Source organism: Poeciliopsis prolifica, unplaced genomic scaffold, assembly GCF_027474105.1.
Source record: "Poeciliopsis prolifica strain line A6 unplaced genomic scaffold, Auburn_PproV2 SCAFFOLD008, whole genome shotgun sequence".
Classification (NCBI taxonomy): Eukaryota; Metazoa; Chordata; class Actinopteri; order Cyprinodontiformes; family Poeciliidae; genus Poeciliopsis; species Poeciliopsis prolifica.
The window spans coordinates 2,180,125-2,196,651 of NW_026562383.1; the positions used below are offsets into that span (position 1 = coordinate 2,180,125).

The 16,527-nt window shown below is 41.0% G+C and overlaps 3 protein-coding genes across 4 annotated transcripts; 2 read left to right on the top strand and 1 right to left on the bottom strand.

Annotated features, from left to right (window-relative positions):
• Positions 1-1,165: 1,165 nt before the first annotated feature.
• Positions 1,166-5,404, top strand: imp3 (IMP U3 small nucleolar ribonucleoprotein 3). 2 transcript variants are annotated; one of them, XM_055033159.1, is made up of 7 exons: positions 1,166-1,356; positions 1,920-2,027; positions 3,112-3,186; positions 3,259-3,338; positions 3,441-3,492; positions 3,604-3,676; positions 4,228-5,404. In XM_055033159.1, exons 1-7 carry the CDS (start codon positions 1,220-1,222, stop codon positions 4,252-4,254), a joined length of 552 nt encoding a protein of 183 aa, XP_054889134.1. In that variant the 5' UTR covers positions 1,166-1,219; the 3' UTR covers positions 4,255-5,404. The 2 variants fall into 2 exon arrangements, with proteins under 2 accessions (XP_054889134.1, XP_054889132.1); XM_055033157.1 differs by having other exon boundaries at positions 3,112-3,180; positions 3,253-3,338.
• Positions 5,405-5,539: 135 nt separating this feature from the next.
• On the bottom strand, positions 5,540-8,810 carry sec22ba (SEC22 homolog B, vesicle trafficking protein a). The gene is made up of 5 exons (XM_055033156.1): positions 8,625-8,810; positions 7,797-7,906; positions 7,549-7,709; positions 6,100-6,246; positions 5,540-6,019 (listed from the first exon to the last, which is right to left on the bottom strand). The coding sequence occupies exons 1-5, from the start codon at positions 8,697-8,699 to the stop codon at positions 5,865-5,867; spliced, it is 648 nt and encodes a 215-aa protein (XP_054889131.1). The 5' UTR covers positions 8,700-8,810; the 3' UTR covers positions 5,540-5,864.
• Positions 8,801-16,526, top strand: zgc:55943 (uncharacterized protein LOC406337 homolog). The gene is made up of 7 exons (XM_055033161.1): positions 8,801-8,866; positions 9,003-9,131; positions 10,731-10,869; positions 13,478-13,557; positions 14,252-14,316; positions 14,398-14,461; positions 15,810-16,526. The coding sequence occupies exons 3-7, from the start codon at positions 10,779-10,781 to the stop codon at positions 15,846-15,848; spliced, it is 339 nt and encodes a 112-aa protein (XP_054889136.1). The 5' UTR covers positions 8,801-8,866; positions 9,003-9,131; positions 10,731-10,778; the 3' UTR covers positions 15,849-16,526.
• Position 16,527: the final 1 nt, after the last annotated feature.

Consider the following 16,527-nt stretch of genomic DNA (forward strand, 5'->3'; position numbering starts at 1 on the left):
TCCATGCAGAAATCGGCAGAGCAGTTCGCTCCTCCTCTGCAACTCAGTGACTTTGGGCATCAGGTGAATTCAGCCTTCAGTCGCGCAGATTTGAAACCCCCATTGACCAAACGTCTGCATCCACAGGGGGGCCACGAAACCAGCTGGATTAAAATCAGTCCCATGCAAACAAACAAAAACAACAACTACAAAAACAAACAAACAAACAAAAAAGACGGTTTGATTGCCTTCCACTCCTGCTTAACATTGGCAAAATGTTGCACTAAAATTGCAACACATTTTCACCAACAACAAGGCAATTTAAAGTGCTTTAGTTAGATGAACAAAAAAGTTAGATTTTTTTATGGTGGTCATTTCGTAAATGCCTAATTAAATCATTCAATGTCAAATCAATCGATCGAGAACTGTTTCGATTTAATGTTAAAAGGGTAATATGAAAATAATAAATCTGTCATCAATTTATTAAATAAACAGTTAAATGATAACATTTGTATATCATGTAAAATCAAAACTGTACAATTTATTCAGGTCATTATTGATTTATCTTCCTACTTATGAAATAACTTGAGTCAAGGGTGGTCCTGCCAAACAACTATAGTAAGACAAATAAATGAATAATTAATAAATTAATCATTTAATAAATGCTAAAAAATATACGAATATAGCTATAATGATCAATTCACAAGCTGATTAATTTTTTCACTTAACTATTTATTTATTTATATATATACACATATACACACACACACACACACACACACACACACACACACACATATACACAAATATATATATATATATATATAAATATATATATATATATATATATATATATATATATATATATATATATATATATATATATATATATATATATATATATTTAGATAAACAGACGAAAGCATTTAGTCCAACTTTGATTATAAATGCTTCAATAATTTCTAAAATACATCACATAAATAATAATCCGTGTATTTATTGAAATTCTGACGTTTGGGTAAACGCTGCCTTTTTTATAAAGGAGCAAAAGACAAACATTTCTGGAGGATGTGGTCCGACGGAGCGCCTCGTGACAAAACTAGTCACGTCTAATCGTCGCTAGGTGGTGCTGTGGCGTCAGATTCGGTCCTCAAATCTCTGCGAGGGTTCCGAAGAAGAAGAGCACGTGTTTCCGGTTTTCCTTTGAAAGAGGCGTTTGTGGGGCGACGGAGAGGATAAAATGGTGCGTAAATTAAAATATCACGAGCAGAAGCTGCTGAAGAAGGTCGACTTCATCAGCTGGGAGGTGGACAACAACCTGCACGAGGTGAAGGTGTTGCGGAAGTATCGCATCGAGAAGCGCGAGGACTACACGAAGTGAGTCAAACCTGTGATGAGGTGTTTGGGGGGTTTGACTGGAGTCAGATCGGTCAGACAGGAAGGAGAACGGAAAAGGCTGAAACGGTTCAAATGTTGAAAAACGAGTTGTACACGAAAATGGAAGCAAACGAGAAACCCAAAGTTGCTATTGGGAGACTTTCAGGATAACAAGTGTTGACACAATCAATGGCAGCAGTAGCTGTTATCATCTAGGATGAAAGCGCAACTAAATAGACAAACTATAAATAAGTCCTACATCGAGTTAGTCAGCGGCAGCAGAATCTGCTTTTTCAACTTCAGCAGCAAAAGACAGGAGCGAGTGTATCATCTGCTGTCTCAGCAGATGATACACTAGTTTACATACTCAACTGGAGCTAATGGACGTTGTCCAGATTCCCAGAAGGCAGAATCAAATCAGACTCGCTAAGTCTTTAGCTCATCATGATATAAGACTTTAAGGTGTAATTAATGTGTGTTCCATCTGAATTCGGTGTGTTAGAACAGAATATAGGGGGGAAGTGGTTGGTTTTATTGAAGGTTGTGTCTTCTCTGTCTTTCAGGTACAACAAGCTGAGTCGGAACATCAGAGAGCTGGCGCAGAAGATCAGAGACCTGGATGAGAAGGATGGCTTCAGAGCTCAGAGCACACACTGCTTCCTGGAAAAGCTGTGAGTCAATCAGAGGCCTTTGGGTCGGAACCGAAACAACCCAAACAGAACCAGTAAAAGACTGAAGAATCACAAACGAATCCAAAATAAAGGACATTTGTTAGTAAATGTAGCAAAAACAGAAAGAACTAAGCATTTTTTTTGTTTATATTCACATTAATGTAGATATATTTATACATGTACAGTTGAAATCAGATGTTTACATATAAAGAGGAAGATCTTTTTTCCTCACCATCCTGACAAGAAGGAAGACAAAATCTTTTCCTGTTTCAGGGCAGTTACCATTACTAAAATGATCTCTGGTTGCTATATATAATTTATGTCATTTGGAAAACACTTTTTGACCCATATTCTGATCACTTACCTGAGTGCTTTGGATAGCCTTAATCAGTATTGGCTTCTTCGTTCCTGAACGGCATTACAGCTCAGGTCTTGTTTCGTTGTTGGCGATGAAACTTTCTTACAGAATCTCAACAAAGTTGCTTTTATTTTGGGGTTTAACACATTTCTCAACAGGATTGTTTCTGGGACAGAAAATCTGTTAACTTCCTGACGCCTGGACCTTAACTGAATTTATCTCTGGATTTTAGGTTTCAGGTGTCTGGGAATTGTGAAAAACAGAAAAAAACCTTAGTCCAAGTCAGTTGTGGTGGGGAGAAAACCGTGTTTTGTTTTTATGCAGTGTATGTAAATATCTGGATTCAGATTTAATAGTTCCTCATTACAGTTAAATAATGTCTTAATGCTTTTGTATTTCTTTTTGACATCAAGGGAAGTCCCTCCTTATTTTAAGACACGTGGTACGATGACTGTAGACATCACTTTGATCTACGGATGCAGACATTGCAGTTTTCTGCCCGATTCCTGATCTTTGCAAACACCTAACCTGCTGATTAGGCATTTTGTCTGATACCTACTTTTTATTTTTTATTTTTATCTAAAAGTTGCTAAATATAACAACAAAGTTGCTAAGTTGGCAGCAGTGAGGCGAGTATTGACTGCGTTTCCATTACAAATGTGTGCAAAATTTTGTCGCTAATCGTGTTAACCTGATGCGACACTGTCTGCTCCTCTGGTTGATCAGGTACAGCATCGGCCTGATCCCCACCAGACAGAACCTGTCGCTGACAGAGAAGGTCACGGCCTCGTCCTTCTGCAGGTAAAATCTCCACTAACACAAACCGACGCAGCGTTGCGGCTCTGTTTATCCTGCCTGTTCGTTCACCTGCAGGAGGCGGCTGCCCAGCATCATGCTGAACCTCCGCATGGCTCAGAACCTGAAGACGGCCATTACGTTCATCCAACAAGGACGTATCCTTCAGTCCGGGTGTCTGTCTGGTGTTTGTTATCCCAGAGGTTTGTTTCCATCCAACAATATAGATCGATTGGTGGTTTTCCTGAACACGCTGACAGATGTTCGTGTCGGACCGGATATCGTCACAGATCCAGCTTTTCTCGTCACAAGGTCGGTCTAAAGCTTGGTCTAAAGCTTGGTTTATAACGTCTGACATCCCCCACAAGATGTTTTTATGTATAAAAATCAGCAGCACTGTGTGAAATTGTGTCTTTGTTTTAGAAATATGGAAGATTTTGTCACCTGGGTGGACTCGTCGAAGATCAAGCAGCACGTCTTAAATTATAATGACGAGGTGAGACTTTCATTCATCCATGAATGAATGGATGAGCTGTGTTCTAAAGCTGTGTTTCCACTGACCACAACATTCGCTTAATGGAAACACGGAAATTCCGAAAAAACATTTTTTTCTATAAAAATATCTCTACACTGAGATGAGGTGGTTTTTTTTGGCCATATTGAATAGATGTATTTTTGCAAAATTGTGATGGAGACACTTTTTTTTTTTTTTTTTTTTCAACATCGCACAAGTCACATGATCAACAACCAGATGTTACTACTGGTGGAAATGACAAAGAAGACGACAGGAAGTAGTTGTAGGATGATGACGAGGCCTGATTTCTTAATGACAAACTTTGTCACATGTAATTTTTAATTGAATTTCTGGTTTAATAGAAACATAACAATTGTGAAATTGTTTTCTTGATATTAGCAGATTATCAACAAACATTTCCGCACATTTGTCATGGAAACGCAGCTTTGAGAGCCTCTGTTATCAAGTTAGAAAAATCTCTGTCATGTTGTCTTAAGGTAGGATCGTGACTTACATTAATGTTTCTGTTGCAGAGGGACGACTTTGATCTGATAGCATGAGTGGGAATGAACTGTTCTGCAAAGACAACAGAAGAGGAGGAATGCTTTAAACTCCAACAGCCCAGACTTACAGACTTCTGTAGACTTACGTTGGCCATGTTTACTATAGAGTCCTTCTGGGTATGAAGGATGAATGCTGCCTCATTCAGCGTGAAGCAGTCTTTAAATGTCCTGGCTTTAACATTAGGAGTGCACCAGTAAATGGGCCCTGGGCGATCGGCTGATACTGACAGAACACCTGCATAATTAAAAAATTTTTTATATCAGTCAAAACCTGAATCAGAAGATCAGCTTGTCCTTATGGCCCCAGTGACTCACATGAAAGTGTCTTTCCTTGTGATCGTTAAGGGGTAACAAGATCTCTCAGCCAGAAATCCTCAATCGGTGAATCCCTGTTTAAAATCCCTCAAGATAATAATTTAATTCCAGAACTTTTTTGGGGAATATAAAAACCCCCAAATCTGATCCTATTAGTTCATTTTCTTTGCTTCGAGTCACATTATTCTAACCTGTTTCTCACCTCATGGTAAAAATCCAGGTACTTTATTTTGGTTATTTTTATTGCTTGTTCATAATATTTCACAATACACAATAAAGTGTTTATTGGGATCAGTAAATGTATTTTCTGAAAGATGCTGATTCAATAGTAATAAACTTTCTGACAGGAAAAGTCAGAAAGTTTATTTCAGAACCTTGTGAATGTGACCAACCAGGAGCTGAACCAGGTCTGATTTTCAGAATAAAGTACAATAATAAAAAGATTATGTTTAGGTATTGAAGTCAGTAACAATAACTGGTTTCCAAATGAAAGCCACTGTTCAGGTTGATTTAATGTAGTTTTCAGGTTGTTTAAATCTAACTAAATTTTGTCCCTTAACTTATTGATGGACAAAAAACACTTGTAAAAAAATAAACTACAATTTCTGATCACACAGTTAGGAGGCTATATAAACTACCTTCATTAAGTATTTCATTAGTATCTCTAAGTAAACTAGGAATTTATCAGATTATTTTAGTTATTCAGGTTAAAAGAAAAGGTGAAACCTAAATACATTATGGATTCACTTTACTGTGAAATATTTAAAGTATTTGGATTAATTTTGATGTTTGACTGAAATTGAATTAAAACCCAAACCTCACGAGTCGTGAACCTGGTTTTGTATTTTGAGCATTTTGTACTTTATGACTTGAGTTGTATTTGTATTTATTTTTTACTGCTTTAGAATATACATGCTTTTTATGATATACAGTTAAACCCAGAGAGACTGCTCCTGATGCCACCATACATGATAGTTTGTTAAATCTTTTATTTTTTCAAAACAATATAAATTAACCAGAGTGTTTTCCTCACAGTGTCAACATATTATCTGGAAGCTTCTTCTTCTTCTGTTGTGTAACTCAGAGAAGCTCCACCTCCATTGTGCAAACATCTGCCTCTGTAAACAACCACAACGGTCCACTGTAGAACATTTGTCTCCATACAAAAGAAAAGTCCAACTAAACACCGACAGCTCTGCTTTCACTGAACACAAAACCTAAAGCTACAGAAGAGAAGAAAGGTCTTCCTCCACCACAGAGAGGGGTCTTTGTTCAGAGTCTTTGTTCAATGATCAAAGCCACCAAAAGCGCACATAGATGATGAGCGTGATGAAGACCAAAACCACGGCAGCCACTTTAGCGTAGGTGGAGCGGGTGTTGAGGAACCTGGCGTCGATGCGGTACTTCTCGGCCTGGCTCCGCAGGTTGCTGGCCTTGGTGTCCAAAGCTGATGAAGAAAGCAGATTCGGGGTTAGCTGGAGTCGGACAGCTGGGCAATGGGTTGGGGTTTTACTCCAAACTGGTTACCAGAAAGAGCCTCTCCTCTCTGCAGGACCTCCTCAATATTTGCCACCATAATTCTCTGGACATCCTGCAGCTCCGTGCTGACGCTGCTCAGGTTCCTCCGAGCTCTGCTGTCAACGTATGACTTCTTTGTTTTCTGGATGTACGTATCTACAATATAAAAAACATACTTTTTCACCTGCTCCTTACATATATGTCCTGAAGTGGATCTAAAAGGCATTTAATTCTTCAATTTCAAAAAACACTCTGAAAAATATTCAATTTTAATCGCATATTATGAATATTCCGTTCCTTCGGATGTTTAGCAAATCTGTTGTTTGCATCACATTTTCAAAATTTTGTTATGATTTTTTGTACCTAAAGAAGACTAAAGTAGACTTCATCAACTGCTAAATTTAGCAGATGCTCTTTGTGTTTCTAGCATCTCTAATATTGAGGACACGATGTATCGGTATTAACATCTGTGACAATTCGATAAATAAAACTGGGCCGATATTAACAAGTGTTTATTTCTATCTTGTTTTCATTTGTATTTCAGGAGGGGGTTGGTTTTTATTTGATCATGTGACATTAACTGGGTTTCCATTAACCGAATAACTGCACATTTTCATATTTTGACAGTAAATTCCCGCAATAGAAACACTCCAACTCCGAAAAAAAAAGTTACGTTTTGGCGCTAGGGTGAGGTGGGTGTTTTGGTCATATATCAAAATTGGATTATCTCGCAAAACTGCAATGGAAAAAGCTTTTTTTGTATCACACAAGTCGCACAATCAACAACCAGATGTTACCGCCGACGAAAGCCATGAAGACCACGACAGGAAGTTGGAGGATGATGGCGTGGCGTGATATTTTTAATAACTCATTGTGTGAACAAACTTGTTCACTTGTGATTTTAAATGGGTTTCTGATTTAATGGATTTAATGGAAACGCTGCAATTCGAAATTGTATTTTTTCCACATTAAAAAATTTAATTAAAGTGATGGCGATGCAGCATGGGATTTAACCGAAGCAGAGAAGCTGTGTCAGTCAGTGGTGTGGTCGTTTTTTCACTGTGTCGAAATGGTAGCAAAATCTATGTTATATTTGATACCAGCAAATTGATATCAGCCCAAACTTTCATAGCACTCAACCTGGCACAGATAAATCGCTGCTATCTTTGCTCTGAAGAAAGAACAGCTTTAGTCCAGAGCTGGAGCTCCTGGAAACCAGCAACCAATCAAAATGTTGTGAGTCGCAACATCTAAAACTCATGTTGGCTCCATTTTTGAAAAGTCCACAGATACAAAATGAAATCAAACATCTACTGGCAGAGACGACAAAGCTCCTCGTTAGTAAACAAACCAAACTCTTTTTTTTTTTTTAATAGAACCTGTGAAGAACTTGCTGACGCACCAGCTGAGATTTAGCACTGGATCCGTTCTAACAGGAAAACCCAAAGAGAACCTTACCAAACTCTATGAAAGAGTATGGCCTTGTCACTGCAGGGACTCTCTTTCCGTACTGCTCAAAGAATTCATTGTGGAGGTCCTCTAGGTACCCAAAAGCCATCTTTTTAGGGAAAGAGGCATCACAGAGACACAGGCAGCAAACACCCTGGGACGTGAAGTAACTGTGAGGGGGGGAAAAAAAAAAGTCAAACCCATAAATAATCGAAAAAGCCTTTGATCCAAGGTTGAATCTACAAATCTTAACTGACCAGAAGTTCATGTTTCCAGCCTCCAGCATGCAGCGCTCCGGGCTCTGAGCATCAAGTTTCCGGAGCAGCTGTTTGGCCTGGCTCTGGTAATGCTGGAGGTCTCTTCCTGACTAACAAAACAGTCAAAGCACATCCATGTTTGTTTGCTGTAGAAGCAGACAGTCAGTGAAAACAGCCTCTAATGGCGCAGGTTGTTGAAAACATCTCGATGTGGCCAAGTTCTCTATGAGTTCTGTCACACTAGTTATCTAACTCTTTTTCATTGTTTACAGATTGAATAGAAATACATTTTACTGCCACAGTGGGGAAATTCTGGTTCAACAGCGGCCAAGTGACAGGAGTCAACTCATGTAGGCTCACACAAAGATAAAAGTATTAAAATATATATGGAAAACTACATTGAAAATAATATACTGTACCATAAAGGTAAGGGCATAGCTAAAAACAAACATGAAATATTGTGCCCTTTTCAAAAATAGTCAAATATCACATATACACACAAGATTGCAATAATATCGGTTATCAATATCAGATCAATACTTGTGTGGTGAGAAAAAAAAAGACTAACGTCAGCCGATACAGTTTATGCCGATAAACCATGAGCATCTAAAACATTTAAAGCAGGCGTGGTGTGAGCTTAAAAGGCTGAAACCATGAGGTGGCAGTGCTCTGTCTTTAGATGTTAAACCTTTCAGCAAAACAAAGAATACTCTACAGCCATGAGTTATTTCTAGTTTTATTTTTCTTCCCTTCATGCATTAATTTAACTAACTTTTGAATGGAGCTCTGTGTGCAGCTATTGGAGCCCAATTTAGCCCTCATTCAAACCTGTTCATCTTCCTGGATGGACGCAGCCAGCGGCAGACCGTCCGCCAGCCGAGCGATTACCGTCAGGAAGATCATGGCGACAGACGTAGGCGCTCAGCGGCTGCTCGACCAGCCAAAACACCGAACCAAACTTCTCTCCGCGGTTTACTGCGACGCAGCACTTGGAACGCGCAGGGCGGAAGTGGTTCGGTGCACCTTCGAATTAGGTCCGACTGACAACACACGGTGACGACGCAATACAGGTAGGCTACGGTGGTTTACGTTTCTCGAAAGCTATGTTTTTGGGAATATACAGCTGTAATAAAATAAATAAATAAATAAATAAAAAATTGGCTTGTGTTTGACACACTCCCTCGCGCTGTTTCGTCACTGTGACAGAGCGCGCGGCGGCGGCAAGGGGAGCAGACGGCGCCGAGTCGAGCGGAGCTGCGGATGCTGTCTGAGCGGCAGCTCCGAGCGGACTGACAGCACAGGAAGGAGCCGCTGAGCCATGGATTCACCAGAAAGGTAAAGCTGCCCTTTTCATTTCGCCCCTCTCTCTGTTCCGCTCTTCAGAATAACGTCTCGGTTTCTGTCCGCAGCCGCCGGAATGGCGCCTCTTTCCCCAACTAACGTTATTTATTAAACCAATCCAGCATCCTGTATTCACCCCCACAAACCCGCCTTCCTCTAGAAATGCTGAGAAATCTGCCCCACTGCTGGTTGGACTGTTGTACTTGAAGTCAGCTGGGCTCTTTTTCCTTTTCTTTATTATTTGAAAACATGTTTGCAGTTGCAAACGGAGCATTTATGCTAGTAGTTGTGATCGGAACGGGGCCCCGGAAGCAGCTGAGTCGCCAACTGGATTCTCCTTCAACCAGCCCGCATCAGGATGGATCACTCCGGATCCATGGATCGGATGGATCCCAGCCTGCATGTTGAGCTCTGCTCTGCAGCATGAGGACGTGGGAGATGGGATCGCGCGTGTAATCCCCTGTGCTTCACAAAACAAACAAACAAAAAAAAAAAAAAACACCATTCACTGATAGAAATGAGCCAATGAGACCCCCACCCTGACCCCCACCCAGCCTGAAAGGCCTGATTGTTGCTGGTGCATTCCCAGCTGGTGTGTGATGGTGAATCACAGCTAGTTTTATTGTCCATTCAGGAGTAGAGTGGGGAGATTGTGTGTTTTTATTATTACTTCAAGGGTGGGGCACTTCATGACTAATTGATTATAAAAACTGAGGTTAGTTTCACGCAGTTAGTTCTTAATATTCTTTGGTGTTTTATTGTTGATGGCAGACAAATTTAAGAGCAACACCTTTAATTATTAAACTGTCCATCATCTGAGTATCGATTGTTGTTTTGGGGCTGCTGAGCCACACATTCACTGATGGATCATGTCAGACTGGATTCCTGCCTAATATTGTTGCCTGTTTTACTCTCTGAACTATGGCGGTGGTATCAGGGCCATTGTCAATAGACAAAAAAAAAATCTCTGAACATTTCTAGAAAAGTTTCAGAGATGCATGGAGCATCTCTGTCAACTTTTTGAGTTTCAAGAAACTCAAAAAGTAGTTTCTTGAAAAATTGTGGAAATTTATATATTTGAAGAGTGGAAATTATTCACTTTTGAGACTCAAATATGTTGTTTTTTTCTAAAAAATACATTATTACGTTAATCATAAAATTGGTCATATTTTTCTTGCAAATTTTTAACTTTTCAAACTCAGAAATGTCCAAGATTTTCCAGGACATTTCTGAGATCGATCTCAAAATCCCCAAGCTTTGTGCTAGCAAATTTTCGACTTTTCAAACTGAGACACTTTCAAGTCTTGGAAATTTGTTCTCCAAAATTTCTGAGATGTATGTCAAATTTTGTCAGTTTTTCCTTAAACAATTTTTTTGTCCTTTGAAACTTTGAAATTTCACTATTTTTCTAGAACATTTCTGAGATTAATTTCAAAATCTCTGATTTTTTTTTTTTTTTTTCGGCAGAAATGTGTTTCTCAATGAACGGCCAGAGAACCTCAGTTCCCTGGTTCCTGTCCTGTTTAACGTCTCCCTGTCATTAACCCTCATGCTGTCACTGATGGGAGTTTACCTGCCTGTTACCGTCTGCAGGTGTGCCTGTAATGCTTTGGGCTGAGGACGAGAGCCGTTCAGGAGGAGATGGGCTGCACCTCTGCCAAGCAGGTGTCTTCCGTTCCCAGCGATGAGGAGGGCCAGAGCAAATCCCACAGCAACGGGGACCTCGTCTCTGGTCAGTCTGACACTCAGGGACTTATTCTGCCTCCTAACTGTAGCTTTAAACAGGGGGGACAGTTGGACGGGGATGGAGGGAACTGGACATTCTTTCCAAAGGGACAGAATCTGCTTGGACAGTTGGACGCAAGAGTACCTTCAGGGGTGAACGAATAGCCCCGCCCCCTCCACAACACCCTGCCAAGGGAAGAAGAGCGGCCCGCAACAGGAGGGCCGTTGTTGTCATGCAGGCCTAAAAAGAGGGAAGCTCTGCCAAATTCAGCTGTTATTCAGGCGTCTCCTCCCCGGAGCGCGGCGTCGTTGGAGCTGGAAGTAGGGCAGAAAAGAAGTGAGACTTTCTGATTCAGTTCAGTTCAAAAGCACTTTATTTATCCCAAAGGGAAATTAAATCTCGTCATAATTCATGTTGTCGTTGAAGATATCACTCGTTGCTACCAGATTGCTACTGGTTGCAGGACTCCAGTAGCAATCAGTCCTGCAACCAATACGAAGAATCCTCTGACTGAAGACTGTTGGTCTTGTTGCTGTCATGACATGCGAACAGCTCAAGGTCAAGCAGAGATGATATTCTATAACAACAGAATGACATCATCAGATGTTAGCAGGTTCTGCTGATCCAGCTCCTCTGCTTTTGACGCTCTTGTTTAAATATCAACCCGAAAACGTATAAAATAACCAAAAACAGTAGAAAGATAGCTTGAGATTAAGAATGAAAACCAAAAGCCTGGGTCGACCTGTCACCACAACACATGAACAAAAATATTGATGTTTCTGAAACCATTTTTGTGCAATATAATGATAATGACACATTTAACTGTGGACCTGGGAGACTTTTAAACATCCAAGATAAATCAACAAAACAACAAAAGCAGCAAACTGAAGACTTTTATCATTCGATTTTTGGCAGGAAGAGAAAAACGATAAGTCCTACAAATGGAAATGATTGGCTTTGTTCTAATTTATTATGTGATTAATTGATTTATTGACAGTCCAAACTACAAGTGTGTACCTCAGAAAGTTAGAGTAATTACATCAGCACAAAATCAATTTTTTTAAATCCAGAAATGTGAACCTTCTGAAAGCGTGTGCATGTGATCTGCTCTCAGCAGCTGCTCTGGGCTCCTTTTGCGTGAATTACTTCATCAGTTTGTCGTGGCCTGGAGGAGCCGCCTTCAGGAAGCCCGATTGATTATCAATGGGGTCAAAGGTCACGGGGAGTTTGCTGGCCAAGCACAGGAACATTGAAACATCGGTTCCTTTGGCAGGGAAATTTGTAATGTGCACATCATTCATTGATGTGAATGAACATCAGAGATTTTAGCAACTTTTCAGACAAAGGGGGAAACTCAGTATTTGGAATCGGCAGCTCAGGCTTTTAAAGATCAATGATCGGCCAGAAAACTGCAATCAATGCACTCTTTATTAACATCTATCTATCCATAAGGATCAGGTTTATGTCCCATAATTCTCTCCGGGTCGTTCCACCAGAGGCCGATCCGAGCGGCTCGCCTTTCTGCTGCGGCTGCACTCTGACCGCCTCCCAGCTTCACCTTGTTGACTCTCTGCTGCCCCTGTGACCTCTGGACAGCAGCTCATCTCTGAGTTTATTGTTTCTTTCTTTCCGCTGCGGCTGCTGACGTGAAAGTCCCTGGAGATCTGCAGACACCGACCGGCCCATCTGGCCCTCATAATCACATCACAGTCCGAGTCGACCGAGTCACTCCTGCAGAACGAGCAGGAGTGACTTGTTCTGCAGGAGTCAGAACGAGTCACTCCACAGAGTGTGACACTGATGCCACTCTGTGGCATCAGTGTCAGCTGATACCGAGCTGACACCGCCACCGCCACCGCCGGAATATTAAAAAACAAAAAAAGAAAAGAAAAGCTGTTATTCCGAATAAATACAGATGGAAATCTTTCAGTGTCTAGACGTTTTTAGGCTCACGGATTGATTCAGAAGCCGTTTTTTTTTCCTGTTCACATTAGAGATGCTGTTTAAACGATGCGACTGGCAAGAGAAAACGACATATAGAGCATTTATTTAAAATAATTTGCTATTTATATCAAATTCCATCAGTTTGCATTTAAACAAGAACAGTTTAGTGCATCGAATTGCGTAACTTAAATTACCAGCATTAGGTTGGATTTAACTATCTGGCTTTTTCTGAAATAAATAACTTTTCAAAATGTCATTTTACAAAAAAACCCCAAAAAATTAATGAAAATAAATTTTTGAGCATTTTGAATCGATTCAGAATTCCCATAATAAGAAATTCTGATTCTCCATAGAATCAGAATTTAGTATTTTTTTTTCTACGCTTTTACTTCCTGATCTCTCAGAGCATGGGACCGGAGAGAGGGGAACTGGACCAGCAGCTCGTGTTCTGCTGCTTGTCAGCCATTGTTGGGTCGGGCCTTAGAGCCGGATGCCAGAACTCCAGTATGTAATTACTTTGAGGAGAACTGAACTGTGAGAACTGTTGGCCTCAGGGCATTGCCCCGAATTGACCTGCCACCGCTCCTTCTGTGTTAATAATAATAATAATAATAATAATAATAATAATAATGAAGGAGCGGGGCTTCTCTCTGTGTCTGCTTCTCCACAGATGATCACAAGATGAGAGGCGTGGAGAAGGACAAGCTCATCAGTGGAGAGGAGGCGGGAGACGGCGGCCATGACGGCTCAGTGGGTGACCACGCTCCGGGTTTCGGTTCAATGCCATGGAGAAAATGTTTGAAGTGTTTTTGAGTTTGACTTTATTGAACGTGGCGTCATAAGAGAATCAGCAAAGTTATATGCTAAGGAAATATGCTTAGACAGACACAGATCTTCTGAAATGTCTGAACTACTTTCATTACTTTATTCTAGTAATATTCTATTTTATTCTTGTAGAATTATGACTTTACTCTCAAAATTTATAAAAAACTTTTAAATGGTAATTTTTTAAATTCGGCCTGCAGAAAAACAGCACAGATTAGAATTTCTAACTTGCAGCTAAAGAGGCATAAATGCACAATTTTTATTTGTCCTTTGTGTTTTCTTTTGATTCTAATTAAACATATAATCACTACAGAGGCTGTCAGGGTTTCTCTCAGTGTATGATAAGCCTGGCGGGCCACCAGGCTTTACTTGTGCCCCCAACAAGCTAAGCATTGCTTTTTATTTTTTAAAGCCTTTTTAAGGTGTTTGCATTTCGTGAGAATTTATAATTGGTGTTCAGATAACCTTCCAAACTTCAGAAAACACATGTTTATCAAGTGATATTTTCAAATTTTCGGTCAACTTTAAACATCTTTAATTCAGAAACACGACGGGCTGCTGGATGAATGACGGCCACCGGGCTCAGTAGTGATGATGAGTGCTGTGCTTTGTCCCGCAGGAGAAGAGCGCTCTGCTCGGAGTCGGACAACACGCCAACGAATCGGGATCCAACGGGAAGATTCTGTGAGTCTGAGCGATTCTGCCGTTTGGTCGGTTTTCTGTCAGGTCTAACTGGGTGTCTGTTCCCCTCCCGACCCCTTTAAGGAGCATCCACTCCTCGGAGAGCCAGCAGGAGTTCTTCCGGATGCTGGACGAGAAGATCGAGAAGGTAAGGGAGGTGAACGGGTGGCTGCGGCGTTGCTGTTCCGCCCAATGGCGGGGCAGGAGATTAACGCTGCAGCTGCTGCGGATCTGTGTTTAGCAAGGACACGACAGATGACACAATGATGCATAACAGACTCAATCTGTCACATCCAGCATATGAGTAATACGGTTACAGGCGAGTCTGTCACATCTAACACAACACGGGGGGGATGAGTGACCGCTGATATCCCAGACTCTGTGGCAGCATGCAGAACAGAAGGCTGGAGAAGAGTAGAGGAATTGATAATGTGATAAAGTCCAATTCCATTTCTCCTTCTGTATCCAGCACTTAGCCACATCCTTCAGCTTATTATTTAGCTTTTTTTAATTATTATTTTGGAGCTGATAGTCTATATATATATCAGCTATAGTAGATATATAAATATATATAGATATATCTTAAACCTATTACCATGTAATGACAGTGTAGCTTTAGACAGATAATCTGTCAATCTCCTGCACCTCCTTCCTGAGATAATACCTTCAGAAATGCAGCACTCTAACCAAACACAACCAATCAGAGCCAGGAGGAAGGTCCAAGTGCTGTCAATCATTCTCATGTACTTGCTGCTAAGTGTGCTAATGGCAGAGAGACAACTTAGCGTTGCAGGAAAAACCGTTTGTCTGCCGTCCCATCATCGGTGGCCATACTTAGCCTTAGCATTCACACAGGACTATATGGAAAGAAGAAAGGTGCAATACTGCTGAAGTGCCACTGGTTTGTTAGGACCATATCTTAGGAAAATATCATGCAGACCATAACAGTAAGGACCTTATCACTTATTTAGGTTTTTATTTAGATTTGATATACTTATTTCTTCAGTGTTGTTTTTCATTTCAGTGACTCCATGACACTTTCAATTTGACTCATTAGCATTTGATTGTTCTGTCCAGTAAAACTATTCATCTGTAAATCAATAGACAGGTCAATATAAAGATACAGTCCATGTTTCTTTGTGTGGCATTGAAAGGATCTGGAATTTTTGTTTTCCACTGAAAGCTCTGGTTTGCACAGCAAATCCTGTGTAGGTGAAATTGTATTAATGACACTCTGATGTCCCATTCTCCTGAAGGCAGCACAGAGCTGCACCACCAGAAACTGACAGAAACATTAAAGAGAAGGAGAGTTATGATTGATATAATTGCAGTTTTAATGTTGCAGAGCACTGTCTTTTTGAAAATAGTTTAAAATTTAAACTGCCATTGTTCTGCATCTTTTATCTGGTCATTTTGTGAAAACAGCTAAAATTACACAGAACAATAATATTTTTTCCACTCTGATTGCGAGTGCTGATTGTGTGTGTTGTGTCCAGGGTCGGGACTACTGCTCAGAGGAAGAGGACGCGACATAGCCTCACCGTCCTGGATCCGACCGGACGGAAGACGGGCCGGACTCTGGGGCTCACTGGGCTTCATCTTGTTTTAATAAACTCTGTGTGAGCACGGCGGAGAGGGATCGGTTTGGAGCCGGGACGTTTTCTCCCTCCCCCACCCGCAGCCTGAGCTCGGTCAGCTGCGCACACGATTCCAGGCGAGATCTGGAAGAGACGACCTCCATCCGGAACGAAGCCATCAGAGTCCGAAACATGAACTGAAACGTATCAGACTCCCATCAGTGTTCATCCACTCATGTGGACCTGTGCTAAAAAATTGCGCCATTTTCTCCTGTGACAAGTCTCCTCCCCCCCGCAGAGACGCAGTATGACCCTGTTCTCTCCACAGCGCCCCCGTCTGTCCAGAGGTATCTACGTCAAACAAGGCTCAGGGTTAAAGTGTTGAAGTGTAGCCGTCCCGGTCCTTCCTCTCACCGAGACACTTTCGCACCACGAAACGTACACAACACATGCACTGGCGCACCAGAGTTAGTCACTTTTCCTGCTTCAGTTTCTGTTCTGTGTGACAGCGAGGCGGACGCCGCCGCAGCACGCCAGCGTTCGCTCCTGTACGTCAGTCAGCAGTGTTAAATCTGTCTCATTGTTACGTTTGTTTGTTTCGATTTTTTTTAGTAAAATTAAAAGTGTTTATAGGAAT

Bases quoted from the DNA above. Each gene is read 5' to 3' on its own strand.
- zgc:55943 (XM_055033161.1), top strand. From the start codon at position 10,779: ATGGGCTGCACCTCTGCCAAGCAGGTGTCTTCCGTTCCCAGCGATGAG. The intron at 13,558-14,251 runs GTGGGTGACCAC...TTTGTCCCGCAG, and splicing joins ACGGCGGCCATGACGGCTCA to GAGAAGAGCGCTCTGCTCGG. The intron at 14,317-14,397 runs GTGAGTCTGAGC...GACCCCTTTAAG, and splicing joins GGATCCAACGGGAAGATTCT to GAGCATCCACTCCTCGGAGA.
- sec22ba (XM_055033156.1), bottom strand. From the start codon at position 8,699: ATGATCTTCCTGACGGTAATCGCTCGGCTGGCGGACGGTCTGCCGCTG. The intron at 7,710-7,796 runs GTCAGTTAAGAT...CCCCCCTCACAG, and splicing joins GCTGGAAACATGAACTTCTG to TTACTTCACGTCCCAGGGTG. The intron at 6,247-7,548 runs GTAAGGTTCTCT...TTTATATTGTAG, and splicing joins ATACTCTTTCATAGAGTTTG to ATACGTACATCCAGAAAACA.
- imp3 (XM_055033159.1), top strand. From the start codon at position 1,220: ATGGTGCGTAAATTAAAATATCACGAGCAGAAGCTGCTGAAGAAGGTC. The intron at 1,357-1,919 runs GTGAGTCAAACC...TCTGTCTTTCAG, and splicing joins AAGCGCGAGGACTACACGAA to GTACAACAAGCTGAGTCGGA. The intron at 3,493-3,603 runs GTCGGTCTAAAG...TCTTTGTTTTAG, and splicing joins CCAGCTTTTCTCGTCACAAG to AAATATGGAAGATTTTGTCA.